Source organism: Scardinius erythrophthalmus, assembly GCF_964197995.2.
Source record: "Scardinius erythrophthalmus genome assembly, chromosome: 20".
In the NCBI taxonomy this organism is placed as follows: Eukaryota; Metazoa; Chordata; class Actinopteri; order Cypriniformes; family Leuciscidae; genus Scardinius; species Scardinius erythrophthalmus.
Genome location: NC_138240.1, coordinates 37,733,571 through 37,750,444, shown reverse-complemented (window position 1 = coordinate 37,750,444; position 16,874 = coordinate 37,733,571). Strand labels below are relative to the sequence as shown.

General features: G+C 40.4%; 1 protein-coding gene across 4 annotated transcripts in view; it reads right to left on the bottom strand.

Moving 5' to 3' along the window:
* Nucleotides 1-400: 400 nt before the first annotated feature.
* The window catches only part of dcaf1 (ddb1 and cul4 associated factor 1), a 42,884-nt gene continuing 26,410 nt past the window's right edge, over nucleotides 401-16,874 (bottom strand). For 2 of the 4 annotated variants that reach the window (XM_081348147.1, XM_081348149.1), the window contains 12 exons: nucleotides 14,421-15,477; nucleotides 12,210-12,428; nucleotides 10,163-10,361; nucleotides 8,028-8,110; nucleotides 7,841-7,925; nucleotides 7,050-7,283; nucleotides 5,960-6,053; nucleotides 4,428-4,532; nucleotides 4,089-4,162; nucleotides 3,489-3,581; nucleotides 2,738-3,029; nucleotides 401-1,160 (listed from right to left, as the gene is read on the bottom strand). In XM_081348147.1, the coding sequence (XP_081204273.1) occupies nucleotides 1,105-1,160; nucleotides 2,738-3,029; nucleotides 3,489-3,581; nucleotides 4,089-4,162; nucleotides 4,428-4,532; nucleotides 5,960-6,053; nucleotides 7,050-7,283; nucleotides 7,841-7,925; nucleotides 8,028-8,110; nucleotides 10,163-10,361; nucleotides 12,210-12,428; nucleotides 14,421-15,477 (2,591 nt within the window). In that variant the 3' untranslated portion in view covers nucleotides 401-1,104. Of the gene's footprint in view, nucleotides 1,164-2,737; nucleotides 3,030-3,488; nucleotides 3,582-4,088; nucleotides 4,163-4,427; nucleotides 4,533-5,959; nucleotides 6,054-7,049; nucleotides 7,284-7,840; nucleotides 7,926-8,027; nucleotides 8,111-10,162; nucleotides 10,362-12,209; nucleotides 12,429-14,420; nucleotides 15,478-16,874 lie in introns of all 4 variants that reach the window. The other 2 variants (XM_081348146.1, XM_081348148.1) reach the window with 1 other exon arrangement.

Genomic DNA, 16,874 nt, shown 5'->3' with positions numbered 1-16,874 from the left:
TTTCAAAAATAAATACAAAACTTGTCCTGATCGGACAGAAAACAAGCTGACAAAAAGATTAAATCCAGTAATTGGTGATAAAATAGCGTTTTATAACGAGTGATTTAGAAGTGATTCATTTCTGACCAGGAACACCACAAGTGTGAGCGGGTTTTCAACAACAGAGGTGTGTGTAGACTGCACACCCACTGACACAGACGGATCTGTCCGTCTCTGGATCAGAAACCTTATTCAGTGAGTACATTATATTTGTCCTTTATAAAAAGTAATTCCATGGAAATAAAAAGTGGAAATACTGTAAGAAGCCAGTGTGGTAATGCGGTTCTGGACATGCCTTTTCGAGGTCAGTATTTACCTTCATACACACACTTAGCTATGTCACTCAAACAATAAAACCAAACAAATGTACTCTGGTTTATTGTAATAACATGTATAGTAAAAATATTTTTAATACATTCTGTACACAATGTTGCCTTAGAGGTTTGCTTTTGGAAAGGCATGAACAAAAACATTAAACCATAAAGTAAATGAAGGCTGTACACAGATGCTTAAAAAAGTTTCACTTCCATGTGAAATGCAACGGTCACTTCCTCTTAAAGCACTGCAGATTCCCGGCGCCGCCGCCTCAGTCTCCACACGAGTTTAGATAAAGGAAATTATTGCTCAGTCAACGTCTCAATCCAATCAGCCAGACGTGTAAAATCAAATGAAACTACCCTTCAAAAGCAAAAAAATGCACGAGCTAAACGTCTAAGCAACTCGATTTCAGCCGCTTAGACTGAACTATAGAGGTCACCTGAGGAGTGGTGGGCAGGTCAGAGGTCATCCAGTGGATCAGAGCTACCCAGAACTCCACTAGACACTGAAACACACGCAAACCGAAGCACATAAGACAGACACACACACACGTGTGCGAAGGGTTTAACGCACGCCAGGCCTCTTTAACAGCGACCGGACATTCAAAGCAGGAAATGCTACTACCAAAAACACACATCCGACCAATGACGTTCGCTTCACACGAGCACAAGAGATGCGGGACTTCCTGTCAGGTGTTCTCTGAGGCACAGCACGGGTCGAGCTCGTCTGATGTCACTTCCTGCAGAGTCACTCGTTCAGGGCGAGGATGATGTCGTCTTCCAGGTCCGAGTTATCCGAGCTGTCTGCTACGGGAAGAGGAGAACAACGTTTCAGAGGTGAACTGAAGGAACTGACAGGAAACAGAACACAGAGAGGATGAACTGTGGGAAATAAACTCACAACTACACAGAATATTTTAGATAAAGAAAATCACAATTCCTTTTTTTTATTCCATCAAACTTCCATAGCGAACTAACCATTTCAGCAAACTAACAACAGCTGTCAATAATAGTGCTTTTATATATTTTTTTAATAGGGCATTTTTTAATCATCGGCACTGATCAAGACATATTTCTGCTTGGCTGATAAGTGGGAAGCGGGACTTTTATTTTGACAGCATCACAGAATCACTCCTATACTTCAGTTTGTCTTTTTAACTGTCCAGTTTTATAATAAAGAGGAAAGTGCTACAATACTGTATAAAAATACCATCACTATGCTGTAAATATGCATTTATGTCATTTAAAGAAGTCTTTGAATTCATATATAAAACAAATGTAATGGACAAAGCTTGAGAGAGTAATTCTACATATTTGACTGGTCAATGTTCAAACTGGTCATGTCATTTATTATGTCATATTCACAGTGTACTATATTAGTTTGTATTAGTGTTTGTTTGAGCAAATGTGATATCCAGTGCAAAATGACTTTGCAGATTACGGGTTACAGTGTTTACTTAGTGTTTTTAACAATTTCCTAATTTGTGGGGGGAAAACACACTATAATCTGGAGAGGATGGAGTCGTAACAGGGTTCGCACAGATGCTGTAAAAAGAAATTCGAGGCACTTTTCAAGTACCTTTTCATAAACGTGTCTTTTTTCAAGGGTTTTCCAAGACCTCAAATTCAAGTACTTTAAAGGGGGTGGTTGATTATGATTTGGCTTTTCTAACTTTAGTTAGTGTGTAATGTTGCTGTTTGATCATAAACAACATCTGCAAAGTTACAGCGCTCAAAGTTCAGAGCAAAGGGAGATATTTGCTTTTACAGAAATGGCTTTTTAAGGACTACAACAAACGGCTGGTAGAGACTACACCACATTCCTCCCGGGTTAGTGACATCACCAACCCTAGAATTTACATAAACCCCGCCCCCTGAACACGATTTATAGATTATCAAGACAGAATATGCTAATCAATGACTAGAAGATAACTACACATCAGCTTCATAAATTCATCAACTAACATTCAGAAATGTCCTGTTGCTTCTACATGTCGTCACTTCTTCTAGAGTCTCTCCATCATCGTCTGACTCCGGTTTGATCATTAAAGGCTAAAAGTTTTTGAAATTTTCAGTAAATGTCTGTGTGACGTAAAAGGACATGAGCTGTTAAAGCTCCGCCCCCTGTGCCAGGATCAGCGGCTCATTTGCATTTAAAGTGACACACAACGGTGCGTTTTTGCTCACCCTCAAAAAGTGACAAATTTAACATTATATAAAAATATCTGTGGGGTATTTTGAGCTAAACCTTCACACACACACTCTGGGGACATCAGAGACTTATTCTACATCCTGTGGAAAGGGCATTACACCACCCCTTTAAAGCAGCTTGTACGAACCCTGACTTCATAGTAATACTGGATGAATGTTGTCAAACTCACTGTTGTCCAGCACAAGCTCCACATCTCGCTCGTTATCATCAGAATCGTCATCGTCGTCGTCATCGTCATCATCATCATCATCATCGTCGTCGTCGTCGTCATCATCATCGTCATCATCAGCCTCTTCGTCCAGAAGGCGAGCCACCTCCTCATCGTCAGACGGAGAGAAGTCGTGCTCTCCATCCTCCTCTCCGTTGTTCTCGTTCAGCTCGGCCAGCAGCGGGTCAGTGTCGATGTCATCGATGTCATCATCAGAGTCATCGTCATCGTCTTCATCCTGATCATCCTCCTCCTGAAACACACACACACATGAGTCTGGTGAGATCTGTGCAAAACCTGCTGAAGTTTAACAAGATCTCCATCACTTCAGTCGAAATGAGAAGCGACATTACAGTGCATTTCACAAGCAGAAAATGTGCTTATATATATATATATATATATATATATATATATATATATATATATATATATATTCACATTTCTTTCTTAAATATTAGCAAAATTCAAATGATATTCCAATTCTAAAGGCAATAATTAATGTCAGAGGGAGAAAGTACTGCATGGTCTCCTACGCCCACAAGAGGGACGAAGAATATAAACCAAATCAGACATTGCATCTTTTATTGAAATTAACTTTTGGAACAATTGTTCTTAAATAAAATATTATGTCCTTAATGTGCATGCAAGGAAAATCAGTGCATGAAAGCAAAACAAAAACAGGAGAGTTTAGAAATCTGTGGATCAGCCTCACCTGGTCTTCCTCATCCTCCTCCTCCTCAGCGAGTCTCTGGCGGCCCACCTCATACAGACGACACACAGTGTCCATGTTTATAGAGTCCTGATTCTGTAGCACACACACACACACACACACACACACACACACACAGAGAGAGAGAGAGAGAGAGAGAGTTAGTGTCGAACAAGATAAATATGGGAGACTGATGTTGTCGACATTTAATTGTACGAATGTAGTTTTGTAGAATCCACTTCAAAGATCATTTTGTTCACGGTCATCAAACCGAACAAGACAAATATTAATTTTAAAAGCACAAAGACTCAGAGTTGGTACAGGAGCAGTATTTCAGTTTATTGCCATATCAGCATCACCGGCTATTACATGGCAGATGCTTTTTTTAATAAAGTACAACATAATGAAAACAAACTTAAAAAAAAAAAGTAATGTACAAAATGAGTACAATTCTATAAATGATTCTTTAAAATGTACTTGTGCTAAAAATTGTAATAAAAAAAAAAAATAATCTAGATCTGTAAATAAGTCCTTCAAAGTTTGTCCTAGAGTTGGTGCAACTATATATATAAAAGTACATAAATGAATAAATGCGCATCACACCTCGATGACAGCCAGATAGCAGTCCTTCGTGTCCGTGCACAGGTCGAAGATGTTCCTCTTCACATCAATGGTGGCTGAGGAGGCAAACACACCATTATGGTCAGACTATTTTTTTTTTCATTAGTCAATACAATTATCCTCATTATTCATCAGCTTATTATAACTCATTACAGAAAGACTACGTTATTTTCAAAGTACTGTCTGTGGGCAGCGTCTGACAGGTTGTCTCTTTTGTAAATGCTTTTACACTAACAAGACACATATATATGTTTTGATCAGACGGATCACATCATATTCTCCTGTAAAAGCTGAAGGATGTTCATGAGCAGAGGAAGATACCGATGGGTTTATAGTCCGTGGCATCGAAGGTCCTGAAGGAGGATCCGAAGGGACTCTTCATCTGCTGCTCCATCATGTCGTCCTCATCGTCAGCCTGTAACATGGCTGCAACACACATACACACACACACACACACACACACACACATCAGCAACACACACCACAACATCAGCGAAACACTGGAGAACACACACACATATTCATCTAGAGCACTTTACACTTCAATATCTGCAGAATAAACACAGATTGTGTGTGTACTCTCTCATAACACGACGCATTCAAATGTGATGAATTTCACATTCAACAGGAACATGACCTTGTTGACCTGTTCTGCTCTTCCACACACTCCTGATGTTGTTTCAGGCTCTACTAGAACAAGTTTTCCTGCTTGAAATGTTAATTATTTTCCTCATATTCTCCATTGTTGCGGCTCCTCTCTTCCCAGTCTGTCAGTAACGCTCTGTTTACTTCCTGTCTCTTTCTGAAAAGCACACTGTGCTCTGATTGGTCGGCTGGATCAGTGTGTTGTGATTGGTCGAGCGCTTCGAGTGTGTTTGGGAAATGTCCCGCCCCTTACCATAACCGTCAGTTTAACACACTACTAACTAACTCAACCAGGCCCCGCCCCTTTATTCTGCGTGTGAATTATTATGAGGAATATTGTGATGTTTGTTCCCGGGAGAAACTCAAGATACAATGGAGGCGTTTCAGGAGTTCAGGAACACTGACTCTGATATAGAGAAGAACTGGAGCTTCATGATCAAACACTAAACACAGATGAAGATGGAGAAAAGCATCACAGGTGCTCTTCAAACACACAACAGTGGTTTATTGACGACTAAGAGCCCGGATCAATCAGAGGCCAGACTTGATCCCTATCAGATATATCTCTGGAGAAACTGGAGAACATCAGTCATTAGAGAGGATCTGCAGAGAAGAGGAACGGCAGAAATCCCAGAATCCAGGATTGCAAAAGACGCCCCAAAAACACCTGAGGCTGTAATCTCCGAAGCCAAAGTCATCCAGAACTGAGTCTGAACACTGATGTCAATGTGGGATTTACATTTTCTTTTAAATAAATTGGCCAAGTCATCAAAAATTTGTTTTCACTTTGTCAGCATGGGGAATTCTGGGAGCTTGTTTCCGCCACAGAACAACACATTTCAAAAGATAATTGCGACTTTCTCTCACAATTGCGATTTTACATCTCGCAATTCTGAATAGCGTGATATAAACTTGTGGGGAAAAAAAGTCAGAATACTGTGATATAAAGTTGCAATTGTGTTATAAAGTCAAAATTGCGAGTCATGAAGTCAGAATTGTGAGTTAAAGTCAGAATTGCGTGACAAATTTGTAATTGCGAGTTATAAAGTCAGAATTGTGAAATAAAAAGTGGCAATTAGCTTTTTTCTTTTTTCTCCAGTGGCGGAGACAAGCTTCCAGAGGGAATGAGTGCAGACTGAAGAGAGATAAAGCATAAGACAAATGAGAACGAGGAGAGGATCTGCATGCGGAGCACTGTCGTCTCTCACCTCCATAAATGACGGTGCCGTTGTTGTTGAACACGATCCGACACTGATCCAGCGCTGGCACAGTGTGGAGGAGATGAAACGTCCTCAAGTCCCACTGGAGCTCCAGTTAAAGCAAACAACTCCGCACTCAAGCATCCACACGCTTCCCGGGAACACTTTCCCAAACCGACCCTTTCCTACAGTGACAGGCCCTGATCTACGGGTGTCCTTAACTACTGTGCACTTCAGTCAAAAACAGAATTAATACTTAGTTACAATGCGCTTACTGTGTTGATGCTGTATTGTAGAACTCGGGTTAGGACGGGTTTCCTTGTTTAAGGGTTAATTATGGATGTAATTACAGAATGCAGGTATTTTAAAAATATAAATGTACATAAGCGCATTGTATCAAATAATTAAATTAAATTTAGTACATAGTAGTTAAAGGCACCTAATATAAAATGGGACACATCTCATTAATTAACATTAATGCATTAGTTAAACTAAGAAATGTATTAATTAATGTTCCTTAATACAGTCAGTGTTAGCTTATGCTAGCTCACAGTGCACTAGCTAATGTCAATAGATATAACATTTGATTTAAAACCGTATTGTAAAGAGTCCCCCTGTGGTGAAATCCAGCTTTTAATGTTGTTTATGTGTCTATATGGTGTTTTTAATGTGCTTTAAGACAAAGCATGTGTAAATTCATAAGTCGACAGCATTGCTGAGTATTTCCTCCTTAAAACTGCAGTGAACCAAAGACAGTCTCAAAAACACACTTTGAAATCGCTGGTGTTTCTGACGTCACAAACTACCTTGTAACCAATCAGATCAACGTGTGATCGTCAACCAGTGGATCTCTGAGCTGAGTGAGTGAGTGGAGGCGGGGCTCATTTGCATATTCACAGAGCCGCACATACTAAATGAGGCAAGGGTGTCGAGTTACATTCAAGATATTTTAAGGCATGAAGGAAAAACCGCTTATGTGGTGATCAAAGAGGAGTTTTAAGGGATATAATGATCGACTCCAGGGGGACTTTAACAAAAACAGAAGATTCAGAAAACCGCATCATAATGAAACAGTGGTTCACTGAGCAGAAAAGCATACGATCTCGGTGTTGATGATGACCTCTAATCCATTGGGATGGAAAACGCCACTGATGTTCATGTTGAACTTGTCGAACTTGTGGATGGCCTGAGATGTGCGCACGTCCCACATGACGCCGTCGTTCAGGACCAGGTCGTCCGTGGGGTTAAACGTGGCACAGTTGCGCTTGTAGTTGTTGGCCAGGTCGGGGTTATTGAGGGTCAGGATCTTCTGTCCTGTCTGGATGTCATATATCTGCAGAAACACACAAAGATGCACGGCGAGATCATTTGATTAGGGACGCACCGATATTAACATTTTACCAATAGCCGATAATTCTTTTATATTTGAAAGCCGATAACCGATAAATCTCTAAATCCAAATTTTTATATAATTTCTGAGAGCCTCATTACAAAAACAAAAGTATCACCATTAAAACCCATGTCCCAGACACACAATTATGATGTTCTCATTATAATTTAAAGAGCCGATATGTTGCACTGAACTGTATTTTTGATGATTACAATAATTTTTCAAGGAACTCAAATCTGAAGCGTCTCAGCTGAAGGAAATTTTCTTATTGGCCCGATAATGATAGCATTAAAGATAAACATATATCGGCCAATACCGATATAGTGGCCCGATATATCGAGCATTCCTAAATTTAATCATATATTATATATAAGTTTTCAAACACCATTTAGAATCTGCATGTTTTTATTTAGTTCTGCCCTGAATAAGGGATGATTCCCTAATGTTGGAGAGACTTGAGTGAATGACAGACAAAGGTATTGGTTAGGAAGGAGACTTGCATGTGCGATGTGCTCTTTTGTTCCTATGACTCTGTCCTGAGAGAGTTTGCTGAACTCCACATAGTGATCATCCAGGAATGAATGCCTGGAAACAGAGGAGTTCATCAATTAATGAAGATATGAATATGATAATATGATAATCCACATGAAGAGTACGAGTCGAGAGCTGATGGGCGTGAGGACTCACTTCATGATGAACACAGACTTCATCCCCCACAGCGCTGATAACGGATAACTCCAAGATGCTGACGTCAACAGCAGCGAGCCGTCCTGACACACACACACACACACACAGACAATCACAACTGTGTACTTTGATACGAGAGGCAGAGCTGGCATCATTTCTGTACATCTTTACAAAGAGGAATACACCATTAGATGTGGATGAATCATTTCATTTGCCTAAATTTATTTAAAATGTATACTTATTTTAACAAGGAAACTAAACAACATTACACGGCTCTGTGGAATGCTTGATTCTGATTGGTCAATCACACATCCAGTGGTATATTATTCCCAGATAACAGCCGCTGCACACAGGCTCATCCGGGTCACTGAAGTCAGCTGTACACTCGCTAGGAACGGTCTTTCCTCGCAGAAGTTTTGCGTTTGGTGAGCTAATAAAATATTAAAGGTCCCATTGCATGGATTATTTATTATTCTAGAATGTTTCCTGGTGTGCCCTTATAATGTAAGTATGTTTTTTAGATCAAAAGTTGTTATAATTTAGAAATAAAAAGCATTTTTCCTAGCCTGATATTAGCCTCTGATTTGAACGCTCTGTTTGAAGGGGCGTGTCTGTGTGAGACTTCAGTGTAAACGCCCACTGCTGTGATTGGCTGCTGTGAGACTTCAGTGTAAACGCCCTCTGCTGTGATTGGCTGACATGCTTGCATATGAAATATCTAGCATTTCATGTGGAACTCTCTCGAATACTTTTACTATTACAGCTAATATACGTTTTTACTATTACAGCTATCGGGATTAACGAATCATGAGAAGTTTAAGTATTTAGATCTATTCCCATCACATGAAAGGTTGCAGTGATGAGCATTGAGCAGATGACAGCCTGTTGATCACGTGAATGAAGATCTTATCATTGCAACAGTTTCTGCACTCTCACTAATGATTTCACCAATGCAAACATGAGGTATATAAATACAGTAAGAGCTTCGTTGTGCAGCGTAACAGAGCAGTTGACAGCTTGGGCGACAGGAAAGGGATTGTTCTTTGATCGCTATCTGTATATTAATCACAGTTTAAATAAGATTATTTTCATCCTACTAAGAGAAACGACATGAAGTTGAGCGTTTAGTCACTGGCTTGATTTACTGATGCATAAACAGTATTGAACGACTTTGAGAGAAAGATTATCTGTCTGAACTTGAACAATTCCACATCAGACATTCCCATAACCCACTGGTTCTCCAGAGGCTCGGATGAAGGAACTAAAATACTTGTGTTCGTTTGTACATCCAAACACTGAACAACTGCCATGCTTCGCTCGTTTGCAAGCCATGATGTCTCTTGAGGAAAAACCAATATCGCGCTCGCGCCGCTCTTTATCATGGGCGGGCCGAATTCTCTTTGCGGGCAAAGCAGAGAAAGAGGACGTGACCTTTCCCCTCATGACGACATAAAGGGAAGATTCTAGATTCGCCCGTCTGAGCTTTCATTTTCACAAAACATCAAAGTGTCTAGCCACTGGGGGACCATAGGCAGGCTAGGGGGACTCATATTGATGTTAAAAAAACACATAAAGTGAAATTTTCATGCAATGGGACTTTAAAAATCAGTTGAGTAACTGTACACAAAATATTGATTTGACTACGCCATCCGGTCTCACAGACTCGCTCTCTCTTGTTTCATACAAACGCAGTGGCTGACATTTTGTGACTATTGTTTCGTTCACTGTTGGATTATAAAATAAAACAGGTCAGATTTTAAAACAGTTCAATCTGAAATCAATATCTCTAATTCCCATGATCATTTATGTGGTGAAATGCTGTGTAATAAGTGTTATGACTGTATACCGTATCTCTTAAATGTCCGTCTAGTTTGATCTCGCCGCTGAAACTGCTCTCTCCGCGGAAGCTTTGGGTTAAAAGATCTAATAAAATATTTCAACTCAGACCAATATTTCGTGTCTAATTTTTAGTTTGTGGCAAGTAGCCGTGTGATAAGTGGGATAATGAACATCCAGCCGGTTGTTATCTCAGAATAAACCCCTTCAGGTGTGTGTGTGTGTGTGTGTGTGTGTGTGAGTGTGTGTGTGTGTGTGTGTGTGTGTGTGTGTGTGTGTGTGTGTGAGTGTGTGTTTACCCTGGAGGGCTCGAGGTGTGTGATGGCTGAGCTGTGGCAGCTGTAGCTGGCCTCCTCTTGTCCGCTGAACACGTTGTAGAGTTTGAGCTGGCCGGTGCACGTGCCCAACATCAGGAACCGCTCTCGAGCCGAGAACGCACAACACATGAAGCCGCTCTCATCCTCCTCAGCCTCCCTGAACACCGAGATCGGGCGAAACCTGCGCACACACACAGCATTTCAGTGGTGAGCTTGAAGTCAAGAGGAAAAGAACTTGGATACCAGAGCTGGGCTAAAATACTGACTAAACTCATTTTGATAAACCGATATTGAATCTTAAATCCCAAGTTCGATCTTTTAGTCAGTGTCAAATGTGAAAAGCATATCCTGTGATACAGTTGCTTTGGTGTGAAATTTTCCACTGATTAGGGCTGGGCAAAAAAAAATGTTTTCGATTAATCGTTTTTTTTAAACGTGGTTGATTCAAAAATCAATTCTCAAAGGCCACAAATAGATTATTTTTTTCCATATTTATCCATCACCCAGAAGCCAGTGTTAGTTTTCCTCCACTGTTCATTGGCTTCCATGTTACAGCTAATGCTGAGAGATATTAAGCTTGTTTTATCTTAAACATAAAATAACCTGATCCTGTTTGATCAAGGCATGCGACTGTTCTGACTTGTCCAATTTTAAGCATCAGTTTTTTATCTTGCATCAAAATCCTGTCTATTCACTGTATGCATTTGAAATATAGAGTCGGGTTCTGTTTTAAAGTACCCAAGTGTACCTAAAATAAAAAGAGTTTAATATACAGGTTTGTGGCATTTAATTTATTTGTATTAATTAAAGGTGCATTGTGTAATATTTAGGAGGATCTGTTGACAGAAATGCAATACCATATACATAACTAAGTTTTCAGTGGATTATAAAGACCTTACATAATGAAGCGTTGTGTGTTTATTAGTTTAGAATGAGGCGTTTCTCTCTACACACACCGCGGGTCCGCTTACATCCACATGTTTCTACGGTGGCCCTGAGCGGACAAATGCGTTTCGTCACTATGTTGTTCTTCGTGATAAGAAGCGAGCTAAAGTCAGAGAATAAAACACTGACACAATGATGAATAAGTAACAATAATTCAGTAAAACTATATGTTATTGGGAATATTATTAAAGGGATAGATCACTTTGAAATTAAATTTTGGTATGTTTTAGCTTACCGTGTGACGTGTGCGCAGACTGGTGCATAGATATATATACACTAGAATAGATGCCGCCTTGCCTACGTCATTCGTTCCAATGAACTGCCGTAGCCAAGGCGACATCTAGTGTATATATATCTATGTACCAGTCTGCGCACACGTCACACACCAGGATGCGCGAGCGCCCTCAGTGGACGTGGCTGTGTACAAGAGTTAAAAAACAATATAAATACTGTTCGTTTTCTCACACAAACCGCTCGTTTCGTTTCTTAGGCCATCAATGTGTACTTACGATGGGGAATTGTTTAATTTGGATGATGGGGAATTGTTTAATTTGGACTCTGGGCATGCTCTTTGAGACAGTGACCATAGACCTGCATTATATGACTGACAGACAAGAACGGTTTGACCTAAAAATATCAAAATTGAAAGTACTGCGGAAAAAAAGACACCTACATCTTGGATGCCCTTGAGGTAAGCTAAAACATACCAAAATATAATTTCAAAGTGAACTATCCCTTTAAGTAAATTTCTTAATTTATCTTTGTAAAGAAACTTCATTGCTTAACTTGCTACTCTCTGCTGTCTCAGACGACGACATCACTTCCTGTCGGCCACCGTAACTTCTGTTGGGTGCAGTTCACAACCTCACCACTAGATGCTGCTAAACTTACACACTGCACCTTTAAGCACTTGTAAACTTATGTTCACTGTTCCTTTTTATAAATATAGGATTTGTATTAAATCTATATTCACTGAGTCGATTTGGGAATCGAAATCGAGAATTGAATCGAAATCGAATCGAATCATCTGAACCGATACCCAGCTCTACCACTGGCCTGACTCCAGAACCCCAGTGAAGCGCACCTGCTGAAGATGAGATGCCTGTCGAAGCAGCCTCCGTCCACTCCGCCGTATTTGGGGTACACGACCCGGCGAGTGTGTCGCGGGGTGAAGTTGGTGGGCGCCTGGCGTCTCTGCTTGGGCTCGGGACACTGATGCGGGGTGAACAGGCTGAAGGGGGGACACGTCGTCACCGGGTTCTTGCAGCGCGCGTGCTGCTCTCGCAGATACTCCGTTATTATACTGCAAACAACAACACATGACACTGTTACTCTTATAAAACGGTTGGTTTCAGTCCTTGATTCTGATTGGTCAATAGCTGTGTTTTATTCACGATAACACACGGCTATGACTGCTTCACCCAACGGTTCTATGTATCACTACACAACACTCTTAGCAACGTAAACATATGTTTGATCTCATTGATATTGTTCATTGATAAGCTTATAGAGTAGAGTATCGTGAGTGAGCGAGTGTACCTGCAATTTACAGTAGATTTAGCATTTTCCTTCAGGTCAGTCCTATATGCGTAATAACTGTTTAAATGTCCGCTTCGATATCTTCTCCTTAACAGATAAGTCTTTAAAGTCTTCTCTACTGACTGACTCACTCATAAAGACAGTCTTCGCCGCCATCTAAAGACGAAATAATGTAACTTCTGTTGCTGTTTCCAGTCAGGGACTATTTTTTCCAGCGGAAGGAAGACTTTTAGTGATTTTACTTCATGAAAGTTGCATTGAAACATTTTTTGGCTTTAATATTTGTATTGTGTGGTAACCATTTTATAAAAGCAATAAGATACTCAAGGCTAGTTCTGTATCGGGAATAAGTATATAGAATTAGTGTATAAGTGAATAGACAGAATGAGTGTGCTGAACAACGCCCCTTCAGCCGTGACTTATTCACTATAGTGCACTAGCCTCGAGCCTTATGCTTACATAAACCATTTCTAGGCCACAATCAACACCATGGATTGACCAATCGCTTAACATATTGCTTTAGTGTCGTGTGACTCTGATCACCTAATAGTTTCTGATGTCAGAAGGGCTTTTATTTAAAGTCCCCCTGTGGTGAAAGTCCAGCTTTTAATGTTGTTTGTGTCTATGTGGTGTTTTTAATGTGCTTTAAGACAAACCATGTGTAAATTCATAAGTCGACAGCATTGCTGAGTATTTCCTCCTTAAAACTGCAGTGAACCAAAGACAGTCTTAAAAACACGCTTTGAAATCGCTGGCGTTTCTGACGTCACAAACTACCTTGTAACCAATCAGATCAACGTGTGATCGTTAAGCAGTGGATCTCTGAGCTGAGGGAGTGAGTGGAGGCGGGGCTCATTTTCATATTCATAGAACAGCGAATACTAAATGAATACTAAATGAGGCAAGGGTGTCGAGTTACATTCAAGATATTTTAAGATCATTGGTGATCAAAGATGAGTTTTAAGGGATACAATTATGGACTACAGGGGGACTTTAATACTCTTCGCATGCCGGTCGCGTTTTTTTTTTGTCAATTAAATGAACGTATTATATTTTAGTTTGATAATGTTTATTTTTTTTTTTTTTTTGGGTATTTTATGGTACTAAATTATATTTATAATCCATTTATTCACTTTTTGAGCATTGACCTGAAAATTTAATTTCCAACTTAAACTGAGGTAAATCTTGAATTCTTTAGAGCAACAGACTTTTAAGTTTGGTCTCTTTTCAAAGACGACACTTAGATTATTGCTGAAGTAAAAAAAAAGTTTATAAAAGTGAATTTAAAGTAAAAGGAATTTTACGGTCATTGTTATGAAAAATGCACAAAAATATTTTTATATGAAATATATATTTTCAAAATCAAATTTTACTCTAAAACTGCAAAAACATCTAAGCCATAACCTAAACAAGTTGTGTTCTAAATTTGAGGTTGATATCTCAAAAAACGAGCTTTCAGTGAGATTGTGTTCGGCTGCAGTACCAAAAGTTTCCACTAGATGAAATTCGTCTCCCATTCATTTCTAATGTGCTCATTTCTGACCGCGAGGAGCTCAAGTGTGACTATTTTTTTCAGGACCATTAAACTTTTTTGAATCATGATTTTTTTACACACAGCAAGTGCTAAAACTTTTGCCAAGTTTCGTACCATTCAATTGAAGTAAAAATAAAATTAAAAATGAAAAACCTTGAATCTTTCGGTCAAAAGTGACCGTTGAACACTGGATGCTAGGTATATAAACACAGACTAGCACACCTGTCTAGAGAAGGTGGAGAGGGCAGATGTCTGTCCAGCTGCTTCTTCATGGCCGGACTCTGAATAAAAGCGCCATGATCTGATTTCTGCCTCAACACTTTCGGCCTCTTCCCTCCAGCGGCGGGACACGGTGACGGTCGTTCCCGCGAGAACAAGATTCGCCCGATTAGCGGAGAGCCGTTGCTGTGGTGAGAAACGGCAGGCGGCGGTGGGGGCGGAGCCTGTGAGGTCGAGGGGCGGGGCTGGGGGTGATGAGGGGTGTGGCCACCCAAACGAGCTGCAACTCCGTTAGTGAGCCGAGGAGTCCGAGGGATGCCGGCGGCAGGAGAAGGAGACGTGGCCACAGAAACGGGAGTGAACGGAGGTACGCTAGCATGTGCTAGCGCATGTAGCCCCATGGGAAGCTCAGCTTCCTTCGTTAAAGCCGTAGCCGTGTCCGAAAGACCTTTAGATAAAAGATGATTCCGAATTAGCAGAAGTAGTTCCTTCTCTGGAAACGAGATGCGCGACTGCGCCACAACATTAGCTCTCTGCAGCCGCGCTAACGACACGTCAGTGCCGATCAATAAAGGCTTCCCGGACACTCGCTCGATTAGCTCTGCTGCAAACTTGCAGAAGCGCACGTGTTCGCTACGCTTGTCCTGAAGCACCGGCTCCTTCATGAGCTGCTGGATCTGACCGCTGCTGAATAGCGGAAGCTTGCTAATGATTTGCCGTACCGCGGCGCTACGTGCTAATCCAACCAAGGCTTTGCACGCTAGCGCGCGGATCTGATCAGCATCGGTGATGGGCATCTTGATGGTCAGCAGGGACAGCAGGACTTTGATCCCGTTGTTGGACTGAACCACGTTCCACATCTTGGCTAGCACGCTCTCGCTAGCGCGGTGGCTCTGCGGCAGACGCCGGCGTGGCGTTCCTGAGATGAACTTGCCGATGCTGGAGACGCGCTTGTCTGGAGCGCAGACACAGTTAATGATCACCTGCAGGGCCGACTTCTGGATTTCGGCGTCGTTTACGAATACTTCCCCCTCTGCGACGACCAGCACGATGCTCATCCCTGCAGAACACACATCAGAAACTAGATCAATACTGGATGTCCATAGAGAACAAACACATGCAATCTCAAAATTTATCATGCATCCAGTGTTAATTTCGTTGACGAATAATTTTCGTCATTATTTTCGTCAACGACATTTTTTCACAGACGAAAACGAGACGATAACTAAATAAAAACTAGTTTTGAATGACGAAAACTATGACGAAAATCTATTGACATTTTCGTCAACGAATAAAAACTAGACGAAAATGTTAGATAGTGACGATTTGGGAAGCGATCCGGTCTGATGTCCTGCGTTTGTGGTAGATGCGCATATTTGTACTGTGACGTGCTGATCTTCCCAGCGGCACACGAGTTGGCATGCGCTGCATGTCTCATCAAACGTTAAAACATGTAAACGTCTGGGAGAATGAGTAGAGCAGACATGTAGATCTGAATAAGAGTGATGACGCAAAAAAAGAGCTCTATTCGGTACGGTTTTCTGTGCGCACACACCCGACCCGCGAAGCGTGCAGCCACTCACATAGACACCTATACAGCGCGCGAGTACGGAATTGAGCTCTCTTTCGTTTCTGAATCGACAGATACACACAACATTATGTCTAAATGTCCGTTTTGGAGAGTATTCACGTAAATAATGTGGGTTATGTCTTAAACAGTTGTGAATGTATCATATGTGCATCAGTGCAATTGGATCCGCATGTCATTCGACATGATCCGATGTCTTAAAGTGACAGTGGGTAATAAACCTAATGCGGTCTGTGTCCTTAATATTGATCAAGCAACAAAAGAAAAAGAGAAAAGCATTCACTGCTCGTTAATAGCTTTAAAATAAGGATTAATTATATTTAATTCATACAAATAAATATGTCTGTTTGAAAGAATAGAGAATGATGTATGCAAGTTATAAAGAATTCATATGCTATCATTCATTGAAAAAGAAGACTGTGTTTAGGAAAAGTGTTTTATTTAATTTTAGGACATTTTTTAAGTTACAGTAGTTAAATCTGTATATGTATTGCACGTTCAAACTTTAAAATCATTCATATTAGCAGGTTAATGTTTTCTCTGGGAGTATATGGGTTTGGAAATTTTAGAGAAATTCTAAATGAATGCATTTCAATTTAAACCCATTATATTTTAAATCAAAATTTGCTGTCAAAATTAACACTGATGTGAGATTATCTTTTGTGAAAAAGCTACAGTCAGTGTTTTTGACATTAAGAATAAAAAAAATACGTTTTGTATTACAGCCGTTAAATCTGTGTATGTATTGCATATTCAAACCTTAATACATAACAGACTGATAAACATTTAGTCAGGTCAACTGTCGACTAGATTTAGTCGACTAAAATCTGCTAATATTTGTTCTACTAAAACAAAACTAGACTAAGACT